The sequence below is a fragment of the Sciurus carolinensis genome, chromosome 4, assembly GCF_902686445.1.
Source record: "Sciurus carolinensis chromosome 4, mSciCar1.2, whole genome shotgun sequence".
Lineage (NCBI taxonomy): Eukaryota > Metazoa > Chordata > Mammalia > Rodentia > Sciuridae > Sciurus > Sciurus carolinensis.
In genome coordinates this window covers 165419527-165444871 of record NC_062216.1, presented here as the reverse complement: position 1 = coordinate 165444871, position 25345 = coordinate 165419527, and the positions used below count along the sequence as shown (strand labels likewise).

General features: G+C 37.7%; 1 protein-coding gene across 23 annotated transcripts in view; it reads left to right on the top strand.

Moving 5' to 3' along the window:
* Positions 1 to 25345, top strand: part of Rbfox2 (RNA binding fox-1 homolog 2) — a 267810-nt gene that overhangs the window by 188684 nt on the left and 53781 nt on the right. For 21 of the 23 annotated variants that reach the window (XR_007108445.1, XR_007108444.1, XM_047550776.1 and 18 more), the window contains one exon: positions 14078 to 14302. Coding sequence is in view for 21 of the 23 variants with exons in the window: in XM_047550776.1 (XP_047406732.1) it covers positions 14078 to 14302 (225 nt within the window). In the remaining 2 variants the exon portion in view is untranslated. Of the gene's footprint in view, positions 1 to 3574; positions 3672 to 4333; positions 4439 to 14077; positions 14303 to 25345 lie in introns of those variants that run through there. The other 2 variants (XM_047550784.1, XM_047550785.1) reach the window with 2 other exon arrangements.

Genomic DNA, 25345 nt, shown 5'->3' with positions numbered 1-25345 from the left:
ACAAGAGCTGTTTAGTCCCTTGTTAATTTTTTCTGCTACTGAGACGAGTCTTCCTTTAGTGGCTGATGCTCTGAGAGCTTTGGTTTTCCATGCTGGCCGTTGAGAACCTGCTCTGTTCCTGGCACTTTTGAGCTCATGGCACCATCCCCTCCATTTCTTCCAGGTGTTCTTTCCCAGCCTCTGCTAGTTCCACGCAGACATGCAACTGTCATTCCCCAGCTGAGTCTGGAGGGGGGCCCTCCATGGTCTGTCGAGGCTCTCTGTGCAGCCTTCTCTTCTCCAGTGTTCTCCTGGTGAATTCCAGCAGTCACAGCTCCCCAGACTCCTTGTTCTGTTTCATCACTTCATGAAGACCCCCAGGCTTTGCCTGGCTACCTCCCTCTGTGCCACAGCTGGGACACTTTCTCCAGGCAGCTGTAGGTTTACCTCACTCCTTGCCTCCTGTATGGTGTCTTGGGTACTCTTGTTTCATATATTTATATTTCATATAAATGTTATGATGTAGTTGTTATTGTTTAGAGAATGCTGAGAAGAAATAAAAGTCTGTCCATGTTTAGTACAGACACAGTTGTGTGTGTGTGTGTTTCTTCCCCTGAAGATTTTTGATCTGTAGTTTGTTGAACCCATGTGTGTGGAATTTGTGGATGCAAAAGGCTGACTATGTTGGCTCTCTAGAGTAGCTCTTAGCTCTTTGGGGCAGGGGAACATATAAACTATTTAGTGACATTTTGTTGACTCTATTGCAGAAGAAAATACTTAGTATAAATGAATATACCTAATGTTTCTTCTTCTCCCTCCCTCTTCTTCACCTCCTCCCACTTCTTCCCACATCTATCCCTTAAGTAAGGCACTTTGTCACAGAATCATAATTCTTAGAGCTAAAGTGAATTTTATTTTATAATTCAGGATATAGGTCCAGAGAAGTGAGTTCGAAGGCATACAGCAAGGCAGTAGAAGAACTGGAGCCAGAGCTCATGTTTCCATAACCCACCTCTTGTTCCTGCTACTGTCAAAACAAAAAAAAGTTTAACCTGTAGAGGCTAAAATAGCAGATCCTTGTACTCCTATTCCTGAAAGGGAAAGTCTCAAAGTGAGTAGATAAATAAACCTCAAGCATCGTGATCTGCCACTCTTTGCTGAAGAATTGTTCTTTTTAAAAAAAATATTTTTAGTTGTAGGTGGACACGATACCTTTATTTTATTCATTGATTTTTATGTGGCGCTGAGGATCTAACCGTGCCTCACACTGGCTAGGGAAAGCACTCCACCATTGAGCTACAACCCCAGCCCTGAAGGAATTGTTCTTGAATGAAGCTACATCAACTTGTTGATTTGATAATGATGGCAATGAAGTTTTAGGTGGTGAAAATTTAAGAAGGGAGAAGAAATAGATATGCCCTTTTGTTGGCTTGTTATTTTGTATGCTTGAAGTTTTGTTGTTTTGATCATGGACTTGACTTTCACAGGAACTGTGAAATGACATTGTTTTCTTTACTAAGCAGCCATTAAAGTGTAGATGACTGGTTTCAGATCTCTGCAGTTCAGTCTTCTGTACCACCTTTTTTTTTTTTTAAACCTTTCTTAAGCTGAACCTCCTCCCTTACTCTGAGGCAGGCTTTCCTCTTCATAAAACAGCCGTTCGTGGTAGCTTTTGGGTTTTTCTTTTTTTTTTTTTTAATTATTTATGTATTTTTTTTTAGTTGTTGATGGATCTTTATTTATTTGCAGGACTGAGAATCCAAACCCAGTGCCTGCTGGGCAAGCGCTCTACCACTGAACCATAACCCCAGCCCTCAAGATAGCTTTTTGATGATTTCTTCTAATATGGGACTCAGATTTCTTTTTGTTTGCCTCATTGTATTAAAGGATTGAATAATGCAATTGCTGGTTTGTATTGCATTGCCATTCCAGGCTGAAGGATCAGAGTCCATTGCATATCTTATTGATCCATTTGTTAGAGATAAATGGGGTAACAGGAGTTGTTTTCCTCCCTGTGTGCTGCATGCTGATCTTGGCCACTATTGCGTTCATGAAGAAGAGGGAGGTGGAGAATTGAGCATTCTAACTGGTAAATACTTGCTTTTGTTTTTCTTTTGTTTTCCGAAAGTGGTCAGACCCTATAATTCTTTTATATTTTGTTGGTATTTAGAATCATGTTTAGCACATAGCTCTGGCACTTCTCTGAGTAGCTCTATGTCCTATAATCTAAATGTGTTTAATTTATTAGCATAAGCACAAGGACTGTTTCCAAAATCGTAGTAGACACTTCTCATTTTCTTTTGAAACGTCTCTGATTTGCTTTTAACAAATCTCTTCCAAAAGGGCTGTTTTGTAAGCCTCATAGATCACTAACCTTTCTCAAATTTATAAAGAAATCTGGAATTGTAGAGTTTACTTATGGTTGAGATCTTCTTTAGCACAAAATAAATCATGATTTTTGAGTCAAGATGATAAATGCTTTCATTTGCTTTCTCTTTTAAAACTCCACTGAAATAATAGTATAGAAGTACAAAAACTAGTAGAAATAGAAAAGGACAAAGAATGATATTACTAACAAGCAAGAGTTAAACAAGTTTCTGGAAAAGTTAAAGCAAGGGGGACCCAACTGATGGGTGACGTGGGGGAGGAACTGAAGCCTAGTGGTTAATTCATGGAGGCTGCTTGTGGTATGGAAGCCACTGTACCCAACCGGAGCCCTAAGGAGGCCCCGTGAGCAAAAGAGAAGGAAGACAGGGGTTCTCTTTTCTATGGGGACAGCTCTGCTGCCTGGATTGCCATGGCCTCCTCTGCCCTTCCCAGTGACTCCTGTGCTGCCCCCTTTCTTCAGCATGAAAAAGGGAAAACCAAACGCCATGATTGCTTATCTCTAAAGAAGTTATTAGAATGTTTGGGGACATTTAATTCTTTTGGAATTAGATATTGGCACCCCTGCCTTTCACCTAAAATTTGAGGTTGGAGGGGGGTGACACTGTAAGGAAACCTACCAGCGCCATGCTCTTCTTGGTAGCACATGGGCTCCCCAGTAGTATTTTAATTCCAGGGAAGAGATCTCATCAGAAAACAGACTAGCAGAAACCCACACCAGCTAACCACATCTTCGGCCTGCGTCATTGGAACATGAGAATCATTAGAAGTCCAAGAGGACTTTGAGCAAGAAAGAGACTAGAACAAACAAACAAACAAAAATAAGCTGGGAACTTTAAGGAAACCTAACTAGTATAGCTGACTAATAACTCATATATCCATAAAACCAGCACTAGGTGTGGAATGAAAAGGGAGCAGGTAGAGAATGCAGGACATAATGACTTCTCAAGAAAGCAGAGTTGGAGAAATCTCCAAGATGTAGAGGTTTAAGACCCCAGGATCGGGATGCAAAATGGAGGCGACAAGATATTTTACAGTCGTTTTCTTAGCCCCTGCTCTCTAGAAGACTGAGTCTGAGACAAAACCTTACCTCCTGACACTTTGTGAGAGGGTTAGCTCTCAGGAAAACAGGAGGAAAAAGAGAGTGAAGCAAAGTAGAAAGCCTGGCCCAAGCTTCATCACAAGGTTGCTCATTGCTTGGTTTCAGAGGGAGTCTTCAGGGAGAACCAGGGCTTCTCTGGCCAGCTTCACCCACCCAGAGTGGGTGTTCAGGACTGGTTTCCTCCCATCTTCTCCTCCTCCTGCTGGTAAGTTTGTGTCCAGCTAATCCTCAGTGGCCTCCTCAGGAGTGTGCAGATCTGTGCTGAATGGTGTGTTGCCCTAGGTCTGGAAGCCAGGTGAGTCACTAGCCCGAGTGCAGCCTGGAACCCTGGGCCCTCTGCCTCTTAAGCCAATATTAAGAGGGTCACTTCCCAGAGCACTGATGAGTGAAGGCTAGGCCATGGCTGCCTTTCATCATAAGCTCTTCTCTGCCTCTTTCATTTGTTGCCATGCGCATGTATAAATTTGATAAAAATAAAACTTAAAAAGAAGAAATGAAATACGGGACACACCCTAGAAATAACTATCAATGATCTCTTAACGTGCATTTAGAAAAAGGATGAAATCTAATTAATTAGGTTGAACATGTCTTGGCCTTTGGGTCTTTTCACTTATTTTCCCTTTGTCTGGGGTGCTCTTCGATCCAGATATACACATGGCTTGCTGCCCTAATTCCTCAAGGGATCTGATCAAATGTTACCTTCCCTGACTACCCTGTAGAAAATAGAAATCTCCCTGCAGCCCCAATACTCGCTGTCCTCTTTCTTACTGTGTTTTCCCTCATAGCACACCATCTGTTTAGTGTTTTGTTTGTCTGTTGATTATTTTTCTCTCCCTACTAGAAAGTAACCTCCATAAGGACAGGGACTTTGTCTTACTAATCAGTGTTGTTACCATCAGAAAACAGTGTCTAACTAGACAAGTGCTCAGTAAACATCGAAGAATCGAACAAGAAAGAATTGAAGCTGACCAGGTAAAGTGTACCAAGTTGTGACTTCCATATAAAGTTGTTTAGACTGGAGGTTGTAGGGTTTTGGGAAGAGGATTAATTAACAACATTAGATTTAAATTTATTTTAGAAAGATCATTCTGGCAGTTGCTTGGAAAATTAGTTTGAGGCTAAGAAAGGAGAAATATTAAAACAAAGTTTTTTTTATAGCCTGGTGAGTGTTGGCTGACAGCAGAGACATTTTTCTTTTTCTTTCCCATAGCACATAACATGGACTCTCATATGTAGCCTTTCAGTTATTCTGTGTATTTTTTAGAATGCTAATGACTCTTTTCAAGTGTTTGTTTATATTATAACTTCTTGCAGAGTTGATACAGCTATTGAGAAAAGAATTCTATAAAAAGAAGCAGGTAATCAGGTTCACAAGCATTCCCTAAAGATCATCCTTTCTTCATGAGGAAACTCAGATAAAGATTCAGTCCGTGATTCAGTCCCTGATTGGCTTAACTTATGAAGCACTTAGAGGATAGTCAGGTCACCATGTAATCATGATTATAATCCCTAGGAAGGGAATAGGGAAAGTTTTTGTCTGTTACAATATAGATATCTCATGAATTTCCCATTTTAAAGAACTTCACTGTAATAGAATACCCAACATAAAATCCATTAAGCATAATTAAATATTTTATAATTTGGAAGACACTGTAAAGTGTTTTATTCTTACCCAGAGTTATGACTGTTTTTAAGAATATTTCATTTTAACATATGAGATGTGTAAAATTAATTATCCATGAAGACAAAATAAAGAGTAAATTGTAGTGAAAAGTTTGGTTGAGAAAAAATTAATCAACCTTGGATGGCATAAATCACTAATGAATTGGCAAGGGCAGACATGTAAGCATTGGTTGCTTCCACGGAAGCAGGAAGCCAGGCAGAGCAACTCCGGCAGTTGCTTGTTTGGTGGACGATGTGATTCATGGATGTTTGAGGTTCAAAGTACTGCTTTAAGGAGAAATAGAAGAGCTTTTAAAAGGTTGGAGACATTAAGACTATTATAGGGTTTGTAACTTTTAACCTAATAGACTATTGGTTTGAATGACTTTGCTCTGAAATATTTATTTTCCTGTTTAAATATTCATTGCTGTGAGAGATGACAGAACTCGGCTTTGGGGGAGGGAGGGGATTGGTTTGACTTTTCTAATTCAGAAGAGGCGCGTGGGTGTCTTTTGTTTTGAAGACAAGTGTTTTGGAGACAGGTTTGCAGTATTCTTGTCTGCCAAGCCTGTACTAGCCGTTGACCAGCTTTAGTCATTTATTTTCATTCTAAGCATGAAAGTAAAGTATGTCGTATTGCCTGTTTAATTTTCATGTTATTTATTGCCTGTTTATAAGAGCTTAAGATTACGTTAGCCCTTCCTGCACTCCATCTCCCCTCACAGGGCAGCAACACACACTTCGGATCCCAGTTCTTTAGTTATACCCACTCTGAAAGTGTTCTTTGTTAAGTCTACATTTCACTAGATTTGTGCTTTTGAAAGAAAAAATAGTGTTTTTTCTCTTCTGTAAATTCCATATAAGCAGGGCATCCTCTCCTTTCCAGACACGGGTTTCTAGCCTGTAGCACCTTCCTCATAGAGCATGTACCCTCCCTGATCTGCGCCTCTCCTAGCAGTGGAGGTGCTTCAGGGCCTCTGCTGGAGGCACCCTGTCAGCCAAAGCCTCTGAAGGAGTGTTCTCAGGTGTGGTACCCAGACTGCCTGTACCAAAAGCATCAGTGCCCCGCTGAATGCTAACCTGTGGGGAGAGAATCTTGACATTTGCATTTTAACATTTTCCCCCAAGTGGTTGTTAAATACAATAAAATACTGGCCTCTCTGCTCTGAAGGAACAAGGGAAAAGATGAGTTGTGAGCAGAGGAAGTGATTTTGTATTGTGGGGGTCAGTAATCTGAGACTGAAGCAGTAGTATATTGTCCCTGAACCCTTTACTTGGAATTAGCTATCACTTCACTTAAATTTAGTATTTCATAAAAATAAAAAAAAATTTTAATAAAAAAATTTAAAAATTTAGTATTTCAGAGTTGAGAGGTTTTTCTATTACTAGAATTTTTTAAAATATTTTTTCAGTTGTCAGTGAACCTTTATTTTATTTACATGCAGTGCTGAGAATCCAACCCAATGCCTCACACATGCTAGGCAAGTACTCCACAACCCTAGCCCTAGAATTGTTTTTATAATTATCTGGTTTTGTGAGCCTCTTTGGGACCCCAGCCATCTCTAAGTTCCAGGCATCCAAGTAAAAAATGAATTTAGAGTTCTACCTGAATCTAAAAATTGGAGCCTACATACAGACTTTGTATATAGATTTTTTTCCTCCAAATTTCAAATTTACCCACAAGTTTTGTCTAATATTGTCTCTATAGGTATAATTTATATTTATTATAAAAAGAAAATGCATTACTTTTATCTAAGGTACTTTTTACCAGAGATATTTTCTGGATTGTTAGACACTGACACTGTCTGCTCTGTGTGTTCGGACTGTGAAACTTTGTTGAGGTGAGTAAAAGAAAAACACTCTTACTGTACAGCCCTACCCCTAAGTTATTTAAGTTTTGAAGGGGGAAAAAAAAAAACCCATTATACAAATAGTGTATTGTTTAAGTTGGCTATTTTTAGACTTTAAAAAATACTGAATATTTTGTTATTAGTTTATTGGGATTTTTAAATACCAGACGTGCACCCCGGATTGGAAAATCTGAAATCAGAAATGCTCCAGAGCCTGAAACTTTGAGCATCATGTCCACAGTCAAAAAGTTTCAGATTTCAGAGCGTTTCAGATTTTGAATTTTCAAATTAGTTATGCTCAACTTACATTGTAATTCAGAATGGAAACATTGAGTATATTTCAGATCATACACCAGAAGACCGTATGACATGGATTGCCTCTGTTACTGTGATTTAAAGAAGAAGGTTGTCTTTCTTGAAAAACTTACATTAATAGTTACAATCTGGTTTTCACTTGCAGCAGGTCACCGCTCTTAAATCCTGCTTGTAAGATGAAATGAAATCATGTACAGAAAGCACAAACACTTAAACGTTGATTCTTTTCTTTCCTAATGGTACTCTTTCTTCCTATCGCCAGTCTTCTCCAACTTGATTATCATTAGAAGATAACATTTGCGTCATTATATATTATTCCTTGTTATTCTTTACTGTAGTCAAGCAAAGCAATTTGCACACCTATGACTTTCTATTTTGCTATTCCTTTATTTAATAAATGTTTATTAAGCACTTAACCATTATTAGGCATCAGTGGGTTTCTACATTGTACAGGACAGCCCCCGCCTGTCATAATGAACCTTCACTCTAATAGGGTGGTAAAATACACATTTGGATATGTGGCATATTAGACTTTGAATTTTTTTTAAAAAACATTCTCTTTTTTAACCTGTATTTATTTATTTACTTTTATGTGGTGCTGAGGATCAAACCCAGTCCCTCACACGTGCTAGGCAAGCACTCTTCACTGAGCTACAACCCCAACCCCTAGGCTTTGATTTTAAACGTCTTGTACGCATTGTCTTGTACACATTTGTGGTCCAAGCTAAATGCTATGCAAATGCAAGAGCTGAAGGAATTGCTTCTAACCAAAGGTGAAAGAAAGTGTTTAGACGTCTATGTTAAGGGGAAGAGTTACTGTGTCCAGCCTTGTGGACACAGTAGAGAAAGTTAATGATGTATTTCTCTCAAGCAAGATGTATGTAAGCTGCTTGGCCTATAGTATTAAAGACAAAAAACATTTTTTTTAAAAACATCAACAGAGTTTAAATTCATGTCTGGAAATAATCATGTGGACTGTTATCACATAGGTTGTCTGAGAGCTATTGTACTTCTCTTCTAAACTTAGAACTGTGGAATACGGCATAGAAATCTAATGGAAATTTGAAATTGTTTTAACATGTGTGTGTTGGGGGAATATTCAGACTTTGCAGAATAAATGAGGTAAAATGTGAAATCACTTCTATCTCAAATTTATTCTCTTAATGTATATACATGACTTTTGTTACATTTTAATTGTTTGTTAAAATTTCAACTTCAGAAAGCATTTCTATAAGTAACAAAACACTTCTGTAAGTAACCAGTATCCTTGACTTCCTGGTGGAGATTTGTGTTCCTAAGAACACAGGGTCTCAGCTGGCTTGCATTTCTGTGCAAAGTAGGAGGCTACAAGTGGGTCGTAAAATGTTTTTACCTTTCTCCCCATCTCCCACTGCTAAGTGACGTGGTTTATTCAGTTGGCTGAGCCAGCTCTGTCAAGACTGCCCCTGTGGGAGAATTCGTACCATGTACTTGTGTGCAGTCTCATTCCCAGCAGGACTGAGGTGGTTGAGTGGAGGCTGGAGCACGTCCCCTTGGCTGTGTTAATCCTGTCCTGGAAATGGTGCCTTTAGCAGCTACTTAGTGGACTCCTTCCTCCAAAGTGATCTTGACACCTGGAGTTTGCTTGTGCGGTCCACAGCACCTGCTGTGCTCCTACACCATCAGCCAGCCAGCCACTGAATTTGAATTCATTTTCGTATCAGGCTTTGGCCACGAATCCTGTGAGGACCACTGAAGTAATAACACCATATGGCTGGATAGATACAGACGGAGCACCAGATGATTTGGAGGAGAAGGGAGAGAATCATTTTATTTGCCTCTTAGCAATCCTTAGCTAAGGAGAAATCATGTATGGTATCCTGACCTAGAGGTAATGAAAAGAACTTATATAGTGATGGGAGACCAAAAGAGACGTTTTCCCTGAGAAATTTTATGAATAAACTTTTTAATGTTTTCATAGCATAATTTTAGAACTAAAAGGAAGATTTTTATGGAAAGCAATCCTTAGTACCAAGTAGAAATGATTTTTAAATACTGGATACAGCTGAGGCTGTTAACTTTTTATAGAAGACAGGAATTTTTGTCTCCAGGTATGTTACAGAGGTTTTCTTGAGAGTAGTAATTCACTGCTGCAGCATATTGACTTCCTGTTATTGATTGTACTTTTGTTATTCTCTTTGATATTAAAACACAGTGTATTTTGTATGTCTTGTAAAAGTAGTACATGCTTATTAGGGGCATGAGAAAACTTGGGAGTTTTGAAAAAATGTTTACTATCTTGCTTGGTGATGATCATGAGAATACATGTATATATACTGAAACTTGCAAAATTGTGTACTACAGATAAGTAGATAGTTTATTACATGACAGTTATACCTCAGTAAAGCTACTTAAATTTTTTTGCTGATGACTAAAGAAATTGGACTTATTTTGATGTTCATGTATATTTCCATGGCTATTACTGAAGTCGAACATTTTTATTATATTACCATTTGTATTTCATCTTCTATGAATTGTTGTTATATCCTTTGCCTCTTTTTCTGCTGCAGGATATGTGTGCTTCTGTGCATGTGTGAGTGTCTTGTCTGGTTAACTTGTATAACTCACTCTTCCATTAGTGGTAATAACCCAGTCAGTGTCTGTCTTACCTGTTGCTGATATTTTATCCCAGTTGATTTTTTTCATTTGACTTCAAAATTCACTTCTCCCCCTGCTTTTCTCCCTTTCCCCTCCCTCTTTTCTTTTCTTCCTTACCAATGTAACCAAAGCTGTCATGTTCCCCCCATCCCCCCACCTTCCCACCCCCTGTCTGGGTTTTAGGTTTACTGTTTTAAAAACTTCCCACATCCCAGTTATACTCCCAAGTATTCCTGTATTTCCCAGTTTTAGTTGTTATATTAGGTTTTATTCTTCAGGAATTTTTCTGGCATGGCAGATAAGCTGGGGGGCTTATATATATTTTTTTTTTGCTGGGAAGTGTTCAACTTTTGCAAATGGCAACATAAATATCTTCTACTAATTTTCCATATAAACTTGAACTGTTGAGGATTATCAGTATTCCCTTGATCACTTTGTGTATTCTTACTGTTTAAGTACAGTAGTTTTATGCCAAGGTTTAATATATCATAAAGCATGTCTCTTTTCAAATTTACCTTTTTTTTCCTTGAACTTTCTTAATAGTATTCCATCTACAAATTAGAAATTACAAATTAGAAAAATATTTTGTCCACTTTCTTTCCCAGACATCATTTGTTTCTGACAAGGAACGATATTAGGTGTGTACATTTTATTTTGGGAATGATTTAACATTTTTGCGTTAAGTGTTCCTTCAAAACATCTTTTATTCTTGTTTTATTTTACATATTGTATGTTACAAATTTTTTTGTCGCTATTTTGAATAACTGTTTACTGCTATTTTAAAATAGTTATATAACAAATCTTAAGAATGTTGTATTAATCTACTTTGTATGTAGTTGAGTCTTTTGACATTTCAAAATATATATGTGAGGATATATTACAATGTGAGGATACCTGGTCTCTTTATGATTTTTATTTCCATTTGTATTATTTTATCATTTATTAAATAAAATAATGATGGGTGCAGTTATCTTTTGTTAATAACTGTGACATAAGTATTTCATAGCTTATTATGTTTATCAGTGACTTTTTATTATCTTATTTTTCTTTTCTGGTGTAATTAAGATACAATAACATATGTCAGATATTTAGTTTAATGAGTTTAACAATTGGATGAATCTGTGTAACCTCCACCCATCACAGCAGAATGTTCCAGTGTATCAGATTTCAGCCAATGATTCCCCCATCCCTCAACAGAGGCAAGTATTTTCCCATGTCTGTCCCACGGATTAAATTTTCATATCTTGGACTTCTATGAGTGGAATTATATAGTATGTAATTTTTTGTATCCACTTTCTTCATTTAACACAGTGTGAAGATTTATCCACCTTTCAAGGAGCATTCCATTTGATGAATAGCCTACACTTTCTTTACCTATTCTCTTGTTGAAGTACAGTTGTTTTCAGTTAGGGCTATTATGAATGAGGTTTCCAAGAACATTCCTGTACAGATGTTTTTGGTACCTTTGTGGTACTGGGGATTGAACTCATGGAGCTTCATCACCAGCCCTTTTGGCTTTTTGTTTTGGGACAGGATCTCACTAAGTTGCTGAGGCTGGCCTTAAATTTGCCATCCTCTTGCCTCAGCTTCCCAAGTGAGGGAGGATTACAAGGTAGTAGGTTTACAAGCATGTGCCACTGTGCCCAGGAGAATATTTTGACTTCATGAAACAGCAAAACATTTCTGTAAAGTGGATATACATTTTACATGTCCACAAGCAGTGTGCGAGAGTTCCTCACTACATCCTTGTCCACATTTGATGTTTTAAGTCTTTTATTTTAGCCACTTAACAGTAGTGGAATGGTATCTCATTTTTGTTTTAGTTTCATGTCTCTGATGGCTAATGTTTATCCTCACCCATTCATGTATTTTCTGCCCATTTGTAAATCTTTTTGTGGAAAGTAGCTACCAAGTCTTTAGCCTATTTGTTAAAAAATGTTTTATTATGATATAACAGTGCTTTATAAATTTTGGGTATATGTCCTTTGTTAGATGTAGGTATTGTGAATATTGTCTCCCAGTATCTGTCTTGTCTTTTTATTATCTTATTGGTATCTTTCAAAGAGCAGTTGTTTAATTTTGGTATGTTCAATTTATCAATTTTTAATGGTTCTTGCTTTTTATATGCTAAGTTATTCCAGAGTTGTGAAGATTTTCTTGTATGTTTCTAGAAGTTTTATAGTTCTAGTTCTTACATTTAGATCTACTATTTCTTTCAAGTTAACTTTTTTATATTTGGGGTAGAGTTAGGGCTTATTTATTTTTTCCATCAAGTATTCAGCTATCCCTTTGTTAGAAAGATTTTCCTGTTCCCGTTGAATTGGTTCAGTGCCCTCATTGACAGCATATGCACATGTGTTTCTGGATTCTTTTCATTTATCTACTTGTCCATCCTTAAACCAATGTTATACTAGTTTGATACTATAGCTTTGTAGTAAGTCTTGGAATCAGGTAGTGTTAAGTCCTGAAGTTTTTGTTCTTTTTCAAAATTGTTCTGGCTATTCTAGATCCATTGCATTTCCATATAAATTTTAATAGTAACTTTTGATTGGTTTTGTGGGGATTGCTGTACATTAAGACTATCAAGTCTTCCAATCCACAATCATGTATTTTTTCATTTATAGATTTTTATGTTGTTTTGCACAAAATAATCGATTGTAGTATTGCAGCTTTGAATTCATTTGTTTGAGATAGTACGCATTTAATGGCATCAGATTAAGGGTGAATGCCTGGAGTGATGTTCAGAAAATGCAAAAAGTGCAGGTTCCTGCAGCTCTCATTGGTTAGAGAGTTGCCTCTTGAGCTGAGGGGAAAGGTGGGTGATTGAGACCAAGGAGACAGGGGAAGGGGAATGATTACTTCCTTGCTTGAAAGACATGAGGCTCACAACTGGGAGGAAACCAAGTGATGTAAACCCAGATTTTCCTTGATCACTAATGTTTTAATGTCTAACACATAGGGAAACTTTATCTAAGTTCCAACATTTTGAAACCTTTGACCAGCTCCGCCAACTATTTCCAGAAAGATAGTTGCCCAAGACTTTGTAGACTTATGTGTCCTCAGTAAAATAATAGCTCTTATTTTTATCTACTAAATGAAAGGTTGATGAGAAGGTAGGATAGTGAAGGCTTTGAAAAGTATGTAACACAAGATTCCCCTCTTTTGTATATGAACTTGGAGATGGAACAGAAGTGAGAAAGACCTTGGAGTCAGAATGACCTATAACAGTTTCCCATAGTTACTGCAGGCCCTCCCACCTCCCCAGTGCTGGGGTTTGCCTTGCCAGTGCTAGGCAAGCATCTTAATCTTCTTTATTGATATTTCAGATATCATTCTGGATCCCAGGTATAAGCATCTGGAAATGGATGCCACAGGAGGGTACTTGCTATGTGGCTCATCTTATAATGCCAACAGTAATTATGAAGAACAGCCCATGTTCTTTTTGGTCTGGGAAGGTTTTGTCTGTTTCTGATATTTTTAATTAAAGTATTTTTATTATTATTAACCTAGTATCCAAGATTTAAATAAATCTCTGCCTTGCTATCTAAAGATTAATTTAAAAAATATTTTCTTTGGAATTCAGTGCTCTAAAAATTTGTTGTCTGGTTTTAAGACTTTACAATGTTGTTCTCCAGTTCCACCATTGCTGTGAATTGTAATTTTAAGGAAATTGATTTGTTCCCCTTTGGTTTCTTTCTAAGAAAAAGAATTAGAGAATTACTTTAAAAACATACTAATGACCCAGACTGATTTTGCAGTTTGGGAGATGAGATGGTACTGGAATTGAACCCAGAGCCTGTGCATGCTTAGGCAAACTAATCATCTCTTATGTGAGAAATTTCCTAGCAATTTTTTAAAAACTTGATTTAAAGGGAAGTTTTTGATCTCTTGTTATCTAGTCAATTTTAATATGGTCTTAGCTTGTCTATTATCCACAAATTGACTAAGTAGGGGTATGTATGTGCATCTATTTATATATAAAACAAATTCATCCCTAATCCTGGGTCAGTAAGTGTTCCTTCTATTTATCTATGCAGTGAGAGAATATTCAGAGAATTCTTTATACTCACTTTAAACCAATTATCCCTAATGAGGATTTAAGTAAGTCACTCTTTTTCCTCTTTTCTCTCTTCATTGCTTGTTCCAGGGTAACCAGGAGCCAACAACAACTCCTGACGCAATGGTCCAGCCTTTTACTACCATCCCGTTCCCACCACCTCCACAGAACGGAATTCCCACAGAATATGGAGTGCCACACACTCAGGACTATGCCGGCCAGACCAGTGAGCATAACCTGACGCTGTATGGAAGTACGCAAGCCCATGGAGAACAGAGTAGCAACTCACCTAGCACACAAAACGGATCTCTCACGGTATGTGAATTTGTAGGTGAAGAGTAGGAGGGTGCATGTTAGTTGCACTAAAACCTTCACCTTAATCATAAGACCAGAAAACCCTTGGAATTAACTTAGCATTTATATTCCATTGCATAGCATGTATGTAATTTCACTTCTACTTCAAGCATTGTGATTAGAAGATAAGGAGTTTGAATTAAAACTCAGTTCCGTGGCAGGAGCTTTCAATCTAGAGATGAGATTGACAATTCAGCAAATAAAATGTGGTGGTGAGAGTAAATTTAGGGGCGTGCTGCTCTTTTCAACTTTTCCAGTACTTTCCATTGGGCAAAGTCCCATGACCCCACCTCTATTCTCACTTCCCCCGTCATTCTACAGTATTCTGCACGTTGCTTCCTTCCTCCTTGAAATACTCAGTCCCTTGGTTTTATGCTCTCCGATTTTCAGAGTAAGCACTGGGTGTTCTGCTGGTTCCTCCTCCTCTGTTCAACTTTTAAATGTTGCAGTGTTCCAAGTTTGGGTACTGAACACTTTTTCCTGTTTCCTATACTCTCTGTGTAATTATACTACCAGATTCACTTAGGTACTCAAACGAAACCTAGGAGTCATTCTTTTATTTCCTTCATCTCTACTTCTAATCCATTAACAAGGCTCAACAGCCACAAGTCCAGAACATTTTATTACTGCAGCCTCTTCTCTTCATCCTACTGCTGCAGGTGGGAGAGCTCAGCTCTTCTGCCAGATTGATTGGGTGCAAGCCCAGCATGGCCCCTCCTAAGCAGCAACACCTCAGGCCAGTTACTTCATCTCCCTCTGCCTTGGTTTGAGAAGATAAATGAAGGTAAGAGTGTCTGATATTAGGAAATGAAGATAGTAGTATCTGCCTCAGGAAGCTGCTAGGAGATCTAGAAGGGTTCAAGTCAGTGAGATGTTTGTCACTGTGGTTACCACTCGAGACCAGCCCTCATCACTTACCCATGTTAACTGTGCCTGTTAACAGCTACACCTGACTCTTCCATCCTCTGCATAGCAGCCAAAATGTTTTTTGTTTTTAAATCCAAATTGTGCTATTTTTCTGCTTAATTCTAATAGTTTTCTAGTACAGCTAGGTTAAACACAAACTCTACCTTGTTTCTATGGTTCCTAGCCCACCTCTTTGATCTTACCCCTTAGGGTTATTAGCTAAAGTAAAAAAAAAAAAAAAAAAGTCATAAATTAATCATAGATATGTGTCACATACATGTCAACATTCAGGAAATTGTATTGTCTGTGGGATTTTATTCCAAGGATAAAAATATTCTGTACTGTGTATCAAAAGAGATACCTCTAGTTTTTAGATTTCACTTTTCCCTTCCTGTATCAGATTAAAGGAAATTTTTATTCATACTTTAAGCTACATGATAAGATTTACTTCCAAATAAAGATTTAGCCTTGTTGTTGCATAAGGCTAGATTTAACCTACAAAATACTTTTTTTCTCTTCTAATAGATATTGAACCACCAAGAAATCCTTCTTTCCTTGAAAGCATGCTGTCCTTTTATTGTTGACTAGTTTTGTAAAAGTTCATAATTTTATACTGTGTAAATAATGGACTATAGTAGACAATTTGTGTGAAGAGTTCAGGCATGACAGGTAATAAAGGAGACTTTCCGTAGCATTGGTTCTATCTGACCTAAGCTGTCAGCTGCATTTCTAAATAAGTTTGAAGTGATCATGAATTCACAGACCTACCAGAATAGCAATTTTAGTCAAAGGAATGAAAAAGAAGGAATAAAATATATATCTGAGTCTCCTTCAAGGTATTTTAATTAGTAACTGTATTTCTATCCTCCTTATCACTCCGTGTTAGCTTTTTGTCTCTGTGACCAAAATAGCCAACAGGAATACCTTGGAGGAGGAAGAGTTTATTTGGGCTCATGGTTTCAGTCCTGGATGACTGGCTCCAATGCTCTGGGTCTGAGGTGAGGCAGAACATCATGGAGGAAGGGTGTGGTGAAGGAAAACTACTCAGCTCAGGGCAGCTGGAGACAAGTTAATTCCGAAGAGCACACCTGCAGTGATCTCCTGCCTCCAGCCACATCCAGCCTGCCCACAGTTACCATCCAGCAAAGCAGCCCTTTCAAATGATCAATCCACCAAACAGATGAATCCACTGACAAGGTTACAGCTCTCATGATCTAATCGTCTCACCTCTGAATATTGTTGTGCTATCATATGAGCTTATTGGAGGACACTTCCATATCGAGACCACAACACAGTTCTGTTTCCTGTTTTTCTTTTTCTGTTCTCTATTTCTTGTCAGTTTTGGATAACTTGTGTCTTTCTAGGAATCTCTTTTATCTAACTATAAAGTTACTCATCATAAGAGTGTCATAATCCTTTTAATTTCTATAGAGTCTGTAGTAATATTTGGTCTTTCATTCTTGATTTTGATAATTTATGTCTTTGTTTCTTGGTCAGTTGAGCTAAGTTTTATTAATTTGACAGATCATCCAGAAACAAGCTTTTGGTTTCATTGGTTTTTTATTTTGTTTTCTTTCTGTTTTATATTTTGTTGGTATTTACTCTGATCTTTATTCTTTGCTTCCTTCTGCTTGTTTTGGATATGATTGGGTCTTATTTTCCTGGCTTCTTGAGTTGGAAGTCATGATAACTGGTTTTAGGTTTTCTTCTATGTTTAAAGTTATAAATGTCCCCTTAAGTTTCCCTTTAGCTGGATCCTGGAAAAGATGATATACTGTGTTTTCATAATTTCCTAAATTTCTCTTTTCATTTATAATTCATTTGTGGTGAGAACATAACTTCATATGCTTTCAGTTGTTTAAGGTTCATTGAGACTTGGTTTATGGTTTAGTAGTCTGTCCTACAAAACATTTCTAATCAATTGACCCATTTTTCAATACAAAGAGTTCCCCTTTGTCTCTATTAATATTTCTTACCTTAAGTCTACATTTTGTTTAGTATTAATATAGCCACTTCAGCACTTGTGTGGTTGCTGTTTCCATGACATCTTTTTCCATTTTTTGTTTTTTTCAGCCTCTTTGAATCTAAAGTTTGTCTCTCATTAAAAAAATATGTGTGTTGGACTGGGGTTGTGGCTCAGGGGCAGAGTGCTTGCCTAGCACTTGTGAGGCACTGGGTCCAATCCTCAGCACCACATTAAAAAAAATAAATAAAATAACTTGATTTTAAAAAGTGTGTGTGTGTATGTACAACTGGATCTTGCTTCTTTATCTGGTCTGAGTGTGTGGTGTGTGTGTACAACTAGATCTTGATCTTCTTTATCCTTTCTTAAAATTTCCATCTTGTTACTACATTTAGTCGCATACAGTAGCATTTAGTCTACTTATAATTTAATATAATTACTAATATGGGTAGCTTTGTGTCTGCCATTTTATTATGTCTCATGTCTTTTTTTATTTCTCCATTCCTTATTTATGAGTTTCTATTAAATAATTTGTGTGTGTGTGTGTGTGTAGGTATGTGGGTGCACGTATGTGTAGTACTGGGGACTGAATCCAGGGCCTCAAGCATGCTAGGCAATTATTGCACCTCTGAGCTGCAACCCATTAGTTTTTATTGTTTTTTGTACTGGGGATTGAATTTAGGGGTGCTTAACCACTGAACTACATCCCCAGCCCTTTTTATATTCTACTTAGAGACAGGTCTTGCTAAGTTGCTTGGGTCCTCATTAAAGTGCTGAGGCTGGTTTTGAATTAGCGATCCTCCTGTCTCAGCCTCCCAAGTCGCTGGGATTTCAAGCGTGTACCACCATACCCAGCTATTGTATCTTTTTTATTAGTTATTTTTGTTTGAATTATTATTCTTATTTTTTCTTAATGCTTGGTCAAGGGAATACATCTTTGACTTATCACAGTCTGTTGATAGTTTTGTGTGTGTGTATGTTTGTGATGTGTTATTCTGGTAAAATAAAGCAACTTTGTTCCAATGTAGCTCCATTTCCCATACTCCTTTACACACACACACACACACACACATAATAAAATTTATGTATATTAGATATATAAAATACCTGTACATAGTAGAAATGCAGCAATATAATATTATAATTGCTACTTTCAACAATCTTATGTATTTTTTAAAAAACTATAAAAATTAAGAAGAAGGTATAGACATTTTCCTATATGTCTGGTCCCATACACTCATGACCTCCTCTACTATCAACATCCCAGACCAGAGTGGTACATTTTTTAAAATTGATTAAGAGATACTGATATATCATTATCACCCCAAGTCCATAGTTTACATTAGGGTTCACTCTTGACGGTGTACATTTTGTAGGTTTAGATAAATGTATGAGGACCTTTATCTGCCGTTATAGTATCATGCAGAGTAGTTTCACTGCCCTAAGAATCCTATAATCCTCTTTTTTATTCTTCCCTCCCCCACCTTCTGGCTACCACTGATCTTTTTTACTGTCTTTTCCAAGATGTCATAGAACTGGAATATGTCATACAGTGTATAGCTTTTTAAAATTGGCTTATTTCACTTAGTAATATGTGTTTAAGTTTCCTTCATGTATTTTCATGACTTAATAGTTCATTCTTTTTAGTGCCAAATAATATTTCTTTTATGGTTCTTCCTCAGTTTATTTATCCATTTATCTATTGAAGACATCTTTGTTGCTTCCAGATTTTGGCAATTATGAATAAAGCTGCAGTAAATATTAGTGTGCAGGGTTTTTCCGGATTTAATATTTCAACTCCTTTGGGTAAACACCAAGGAGCACAGTGGTGTGCTGGATGGTATTGTAAGAGTGCATTTAGTTTCTTAAGAAACTGCCAGGCTATCTTCCAAGGTCACTGCCACTTTGCATTTCCACCTGGTGAGTGAGAGTTCCTTTTGCTCTACATACTCATCAGCATTTGGTATTATCAGGGTTCTGGATATGGGCCATTGAAATAGTACTGCCATCTTATTGTTGTTTTAATTTTCATCTTCTTGATGATATGATGTGGAGCATCCTTTCATATGCTTTTTTTTTTTTTTGTCCCTAGTATCTCTTTGGTGAGATGACTGTTTAGATCTTTGACCTATATTTTAATTGGGTTATTTATTTTCTTAGTGTTAAATTTTATAATTCTTATAATTTTGGATATCAAATCTTATTACCATTTCTAGTGATCTGCCCGTAGATCCAAATTATTTTCCAGTGTCATTTTCTTTCAACCTTAGGCTTTACTTCAATATTTTCTGTAGGTAGGTCTACTTGAAACAAACACTGTGTTTATCTGGGGGGGAGAGAGAGAGAGAGAGTGTGTGTGTGTGTGTGTGTGTGTGTGTGTGTGTGTATTCATTTTTGAAGGTTAATTTTGTTAGATATAAATTCTTGGTTGACAATTTCTTCTCCAAACCCCCAGCACCCTCGCCCCATGAAAATCACTTAATTCTGGTAAGAAGTCAGATATTAATCTCATTATTGTTCCCTGTATGTGGTGAGTTGTTTGTTTTGCTGATAGCAAGATTTTTCTCTTTGTCTTTATCTTTGAGCATTTTCAGTGATATGTGGTGTGTATTGATTGCTTGTGTGGTACTAGGGCTTGACCCCTGGGCTGCTTTACCACCAAGCTACACTTCTAGCCCTTTAAACTTTTTATTTGGAAACAGGGATTAAATAAATTGCTGGGGATTTCATTAAGTTGCTGAGACTGACCTTGAACTTGAGATTCTCTTAGCCTCCTGAAGTAGCTGGGATTACAGGTGCACGCCATCATGCCTGGCTCTCTGTTTTTATTATACTGGGATCTTTTGAGATTTTGGGGTCTGTAGATTGTTTTATCATCAAATTTAATCTGAACCTCAACAGAATCTTAAGTTTTATTTTTCTTCAATCTTTTTTATTCTTTAAATCGAATAATTTATGTTGATCCTGTTTTCTGTTCACTTTTTCTTTGTTCTGCCATCTCAAATTTGTTATTGAGCTCACCTAGTGAGTTTATTTCAGTTATTGTACTTTTTAGCTCTAGAATTGCCATTTAAATTTGTATTTCTTTATTAAGATTTCTTACTTGTTATTGTATTCTCCTATAATTCTTTGAATATGTTGTGTTTAATTACTTTGACATCATTTGCTAAATCCAGCATCTGAGTCTGAGTCTGCTTCTGGTTACTGCCTGCTTCCTTGAATCTGTCACACCTTCCTGTTTTTTGCATGTCTCATAATTTTTTAACACAATTTGTTTTGTAGTGACTCTGGAGTACTGCTTCCTGTTTGGAGGGAGCATGTGTGTATGTTGTAAGCAATTTGCAAACTTTCTATTGTGTCTGACTCCCAACACAATGTAAGGCCACTAAAGTTTCTACTTAGTGATTTTCTTCTCTCTTTCCACTTCCACTTGCACTACTACTTTTTAGCTTGATTGAGAGTCACTCCTCTGTCTCCATAGATTAGTAGTCACAAGTGATTAGAGCAAAGGTTGAGTTCAAGCACCTGTAGTTTGTTTGTTATGTCCAGAAACCCAGAGTGCTGGGGACTCGAACCCGGGCCGCCAGCATGAGAGGCTGGCACTCTACGAGATGTGCTATATGGCCCGCACTTCAAGCACCTGTAGTTTGTAAGCATCCATCAGCAACAGCTTGTGGGTTGGGACGTGCATTCACAGTTCAGCCAGGCCCCAAGTCTGCCCTAGGCTTTCTTCCTATTGAGACTCCTATCTGCCTCCTCATTTGTGTAGATTCACAGCAACACAGCATGTGAGAAAAGTGAATCTAGCCCTTCTAGATTTCTTTTTTCCAGCATCTCTCTTCAAGATTTCTGACCAACCAGTCTCTCCCTCCAGGCAGACCACAACATCAAGCCAGAAGAACTGTGTTTTCCCTGTTAGTTTCTTACCACATTTGCCACTTGTAGATGACAAAGCTGTGGGATTTTTGCCTTCTTCCTCCCCCTTCCTCATTGTCTCTGCAGCAAAGGCTGCTGCTTTTCATGGTCCCATGTTAAGATTTCAGGCTTCTGTTGGTCTTTCCCTGAACCCTAACAATTTATTTTTTATTTTGAGACCGAATCTCATGAAGTTGTCAAGGATCTTTCTAAGTTGCCAAGCCTGACCTCGAACTTGCAATTCTCCTGCTTTGACCTCCTGAGTCACTGAGATTATAAGTATGTGCCTCTTTACTTGGCACTCTTAGCAGTTTTTCAGAAATTTTCTCTATTTATTGTCTGCCTTTGACTGATTTTTAGAACCCTGAAATGGCTGTATTTAATGACTTTGACCAGTTTTTCTCTCATCATTTTGTTTTGAGGAAAAAATTCACTGAGCTGTTCACACCCAGAAGTTCCCACCCCTGATCATTTCCCTCTACACCTGTCCTTACCACAGCCCATCACTCTGTCTTGTTTCCCCCCCCACTTTCCCATTGTCTCAAACTCCCAGATTATATCTGCCTAATGGCAGTGATTGAGAGCAAGTTCTACTCCTTAATGCAAATATATACAGTTGAAATTTATGTTCCTCATCCATATCAGAAACTGTTCACTGTATGATTTTATCAACCAGTTTGAATTCCTAAAGAAATACTGAAAGCTAGACTCAGTGGTGCACGCCTGTATTTCCAGTGCCCAGAAGGCTGAGGCATCAGGATTAGAAGTTCAAGGCCAGCCTTAGCAACGTATCAAGACCCTATCTCAACTAAGCAAAAGGGCTGGGAATGTAGCTCAGAGGTACAGCATCCCTGAACTCACTTCCCACTCACAAGAAAGGAAGGGAGAAAAGGAGGGAGGGAGGACTCGCACATATAGCCAGGGAGTGCTGGGGTTGCGGCTCAGTGGCAGAGCGTCTGCCTAGCCTGTGTGAGGCACTCGGTTCAATTCTCTGCACCACATAGAAATAATAAAATAAAATAAAGGTTCATGGACAACTAAAAAATTTTAAAAAATGAAAAAGAAGCCTGGTTCAAAATGGAAAATCCCCTTTGAGTTGCATGTATGAATAGATGTAGCAAAGTTCTATGAGTTTAGGAAATTTTTAAAAATAAAATGAGAGATTATTAGGAAGCTCTGATGAAAGATACTCTTACTTCTTTTTAAATGCATGTTTTAAATGTGAAAGCTAATTAACTGCCTTTGGAGTAAGCATGCGTACATTTGTGTGTTTCAGGACGTGTTGTATAGAGAGGTTGAGCAGTACATCATAAAATGTACGTCTGACAACATTTAGGTGATTTTTCTTAAACTTACTATCTGTTCATATGTCTCATAAAATGGTTTAATAATTCATGTGACCAATTAAATTCAAAAGACCAATAGGAAGTGTTGTTTTTTATAAATTAGTTCGTGATATTTTCAATTTGTATTGTACCTTTCAATTTAAAAATTGCTTCCTTCAAAAAGTATGTATTGTGTTTGTAAAACAGCCCTTTGTAGTGAATCAGGGTCTTCGTAGGCAGCGGTCCGGGTCCCTCCCCTCCACTCTCCACTCTGACTCACTTTCTCCAGCTGCTGAGGGAAGAGTGTGTGCTGTTCACCAGTCCTCTTCTCAAGCCCAGAGCATCTTTTCCCACTTAGTCCAGGCGTCATCTCTGCTGGACAGCCTTCCTGATTTCTCTAGTCAAAGCCCGACTTAGGAATCTTCCATCTGGGCTCAAGTAGACTCCTGAGCCTGACCACTTTTTATGGAACTTATAAGCTTTTAACATTAAATTATTTAATTTTGTCTCTCTGACTAAACCATGAGCTTTTAAAGCAAAAGCACTTTTTCATTAACTCTTCATTCCCTGATTTATCACAGTACCTGGCACTTGATATATATGCAAGAAATACCTCCTAGGAAAAAGAAGAAACAGATTGCCCTGTCTGTGCTTTTTCTTTCTGCGTGCCACAGCTGCAGATACATTCCAGCTGTTCTGAGGACAGAGAAGCTGAGGTTTCTTGCTGGAGGTAGCATGGATCTGGGCCTGTACCATCATGATAGGAATTCAATCGTGCATATGTGGCCAATTCTCAAGCAGAGTCAGAGCAATGGGAAAGATCAAAATGTCCTTGGGTAAAAGCATGGGTTTCCTTTTGACTGAAACTTTGGGTGTTTGGATACTTATGGGAAAGAAGGTGGAGAAAGGTCTGTTGAGTGCAAATTGGGAAGAATATTGAATACCAGCCTGAGAAGCAGAGACTTTATTGAAGGTTTTAGGCAAAGAAATGAAGTACACAGAATGTACTTCCAGAAGGTTTTCTGTTGCAGTGTACACAGGTGAGTAGAGGGGCAGGGAGACTGGTTGGGAAGGTCCCTGCACCTGGAATCACTACTGCCATCAGAGTCACAGTGGATGTGTAGAGGGGAATGCGTTCACAACAAATAATGAAGGTAGAATATAGAGGATTTGGTGGGTGCTTGCAGGGGCAAAGTAGTAGAACAGAGACTGGCATCCTCATTGTCATGACTGAGGCGTGAGTAAATTATTTTACCTCCAGGATTTGTTTTGTTTTGTTTTTTCTGTCAAATGAAGCTAATGATGCTCGCTGACTGTAGAGTTGTTGTGAGAATAACTTAGAAATGCTTTGGAAATTACTTAAGTAGTTCTTCAAGATAATTACTTTTAACCATCTGGGGTCTTTTAAAATTAGTTATTCCTGTTTGCACTATTAGTGCTTTTTATTACTGTGACCTGCATCTACCTTGTTTAGGTTGTACAGCCTTATCTTGTTGACAGAGAGGACAAAAAGAAAGAACTTCTCATACCAAAATCGAGAGCTAATCATTAAATTCTGGCATCTTTATTTTAAAAATAAGTTTTAGAAGTTGATTGTTTAACATCAAGTTAGAAGTTTCTTCTGCTCTTAAGATGAGAGCTGGTTTTGACGGTCAATTGGTTCCCTACTGGCCTGCAGGGGTTATCATGGAGCTTGCCTGCAGAGAAGAAAAGACCCCAGTTCTTAGATGTTTTTGATATTTTTCTGAGTGGCAGCAGGCAAAACTAACCAAAGTATTCCAGGTGGACAAACTTTAGGGAATAATCTTTAGACATAAAGTTTTTATTTGTATATTGGATTTTATTTTCTTAGATGGCAAGGAATAATTCTTAACCTCTTTTTACCACTCATACTTGTACACAATGAACGTTTAGCACGTTTTTAATGCTGATGAGGAGAGCTTATAAAGGTATATTAAGCATCTGTGATTAATAATAAGGTATTAGAAATGTGCTTTTAAAAATACTGAGTTAACATGTTAGCTTAGGTAACAAAATTCACTTCTCCAACATCCTTCCACATAATATAAATACGAACTTTTTCTTTCTTAGTGTGACATAATTGGAATTCTTAGAAGACATGACACATTATTAAATCAAATAAATGAAAGGGTTTTCAACTGGATAGTTAGAAAATTAAAAAGCATGTATTCCCTTTACAAACTCTTCAGAACACAGTGTCTTAGAGCTGTCTTTGAAAAGCAACAACAAAGTATGATACTTCAAGTTTTTAAAAATACATATGTATAAGGGACAACAACTAATTAATACTAACCCCAACATGATTAATACACTGGAGCACTTACTCTGTACTAGATAGTTGGAAGCCCTTTCTATGTATTAGCTCCACTGAGTTATCACAGCCACACTGTGAAAATAGTTATTGTTATTACTCCATTTTTACAGATGAAGAATTTGAGACTGAGAGAGATTTAGTAACTTGTCAAAGATCACACAACTAATAAGTGGCAGCATGAGGATTTGAGCACATGGCCTGTGTTCTTTCTCATAAATTTTATTGTTCTGGTCATTTATATCACGTTTTGTTTATGCTTCTTATGCGCACAGTATACTAGGACTGGGTATATGTAAAAAGGTAATATAAGGCCCCTGCCCTCAGGGAACATATGGAAGTCCAGGTTGAAAAACAGAAGTACCACTGAGTGCTGCCGGGAGAGAGTGTGATGGCGGTGTTGTCAAGAGATGCTTTGGGGCAGTAGGTACCACTTCCCTATGATTTGATGAACCCATAGCCCTCAGTGGAGGTGGGCACTGTATGCAAAAGCATTGCCCTAGGGTCATGATTTTCCAAGGTGCTCACAGCTTGCTGGCAGTTCCCAAGACTTTTTTGGGGGG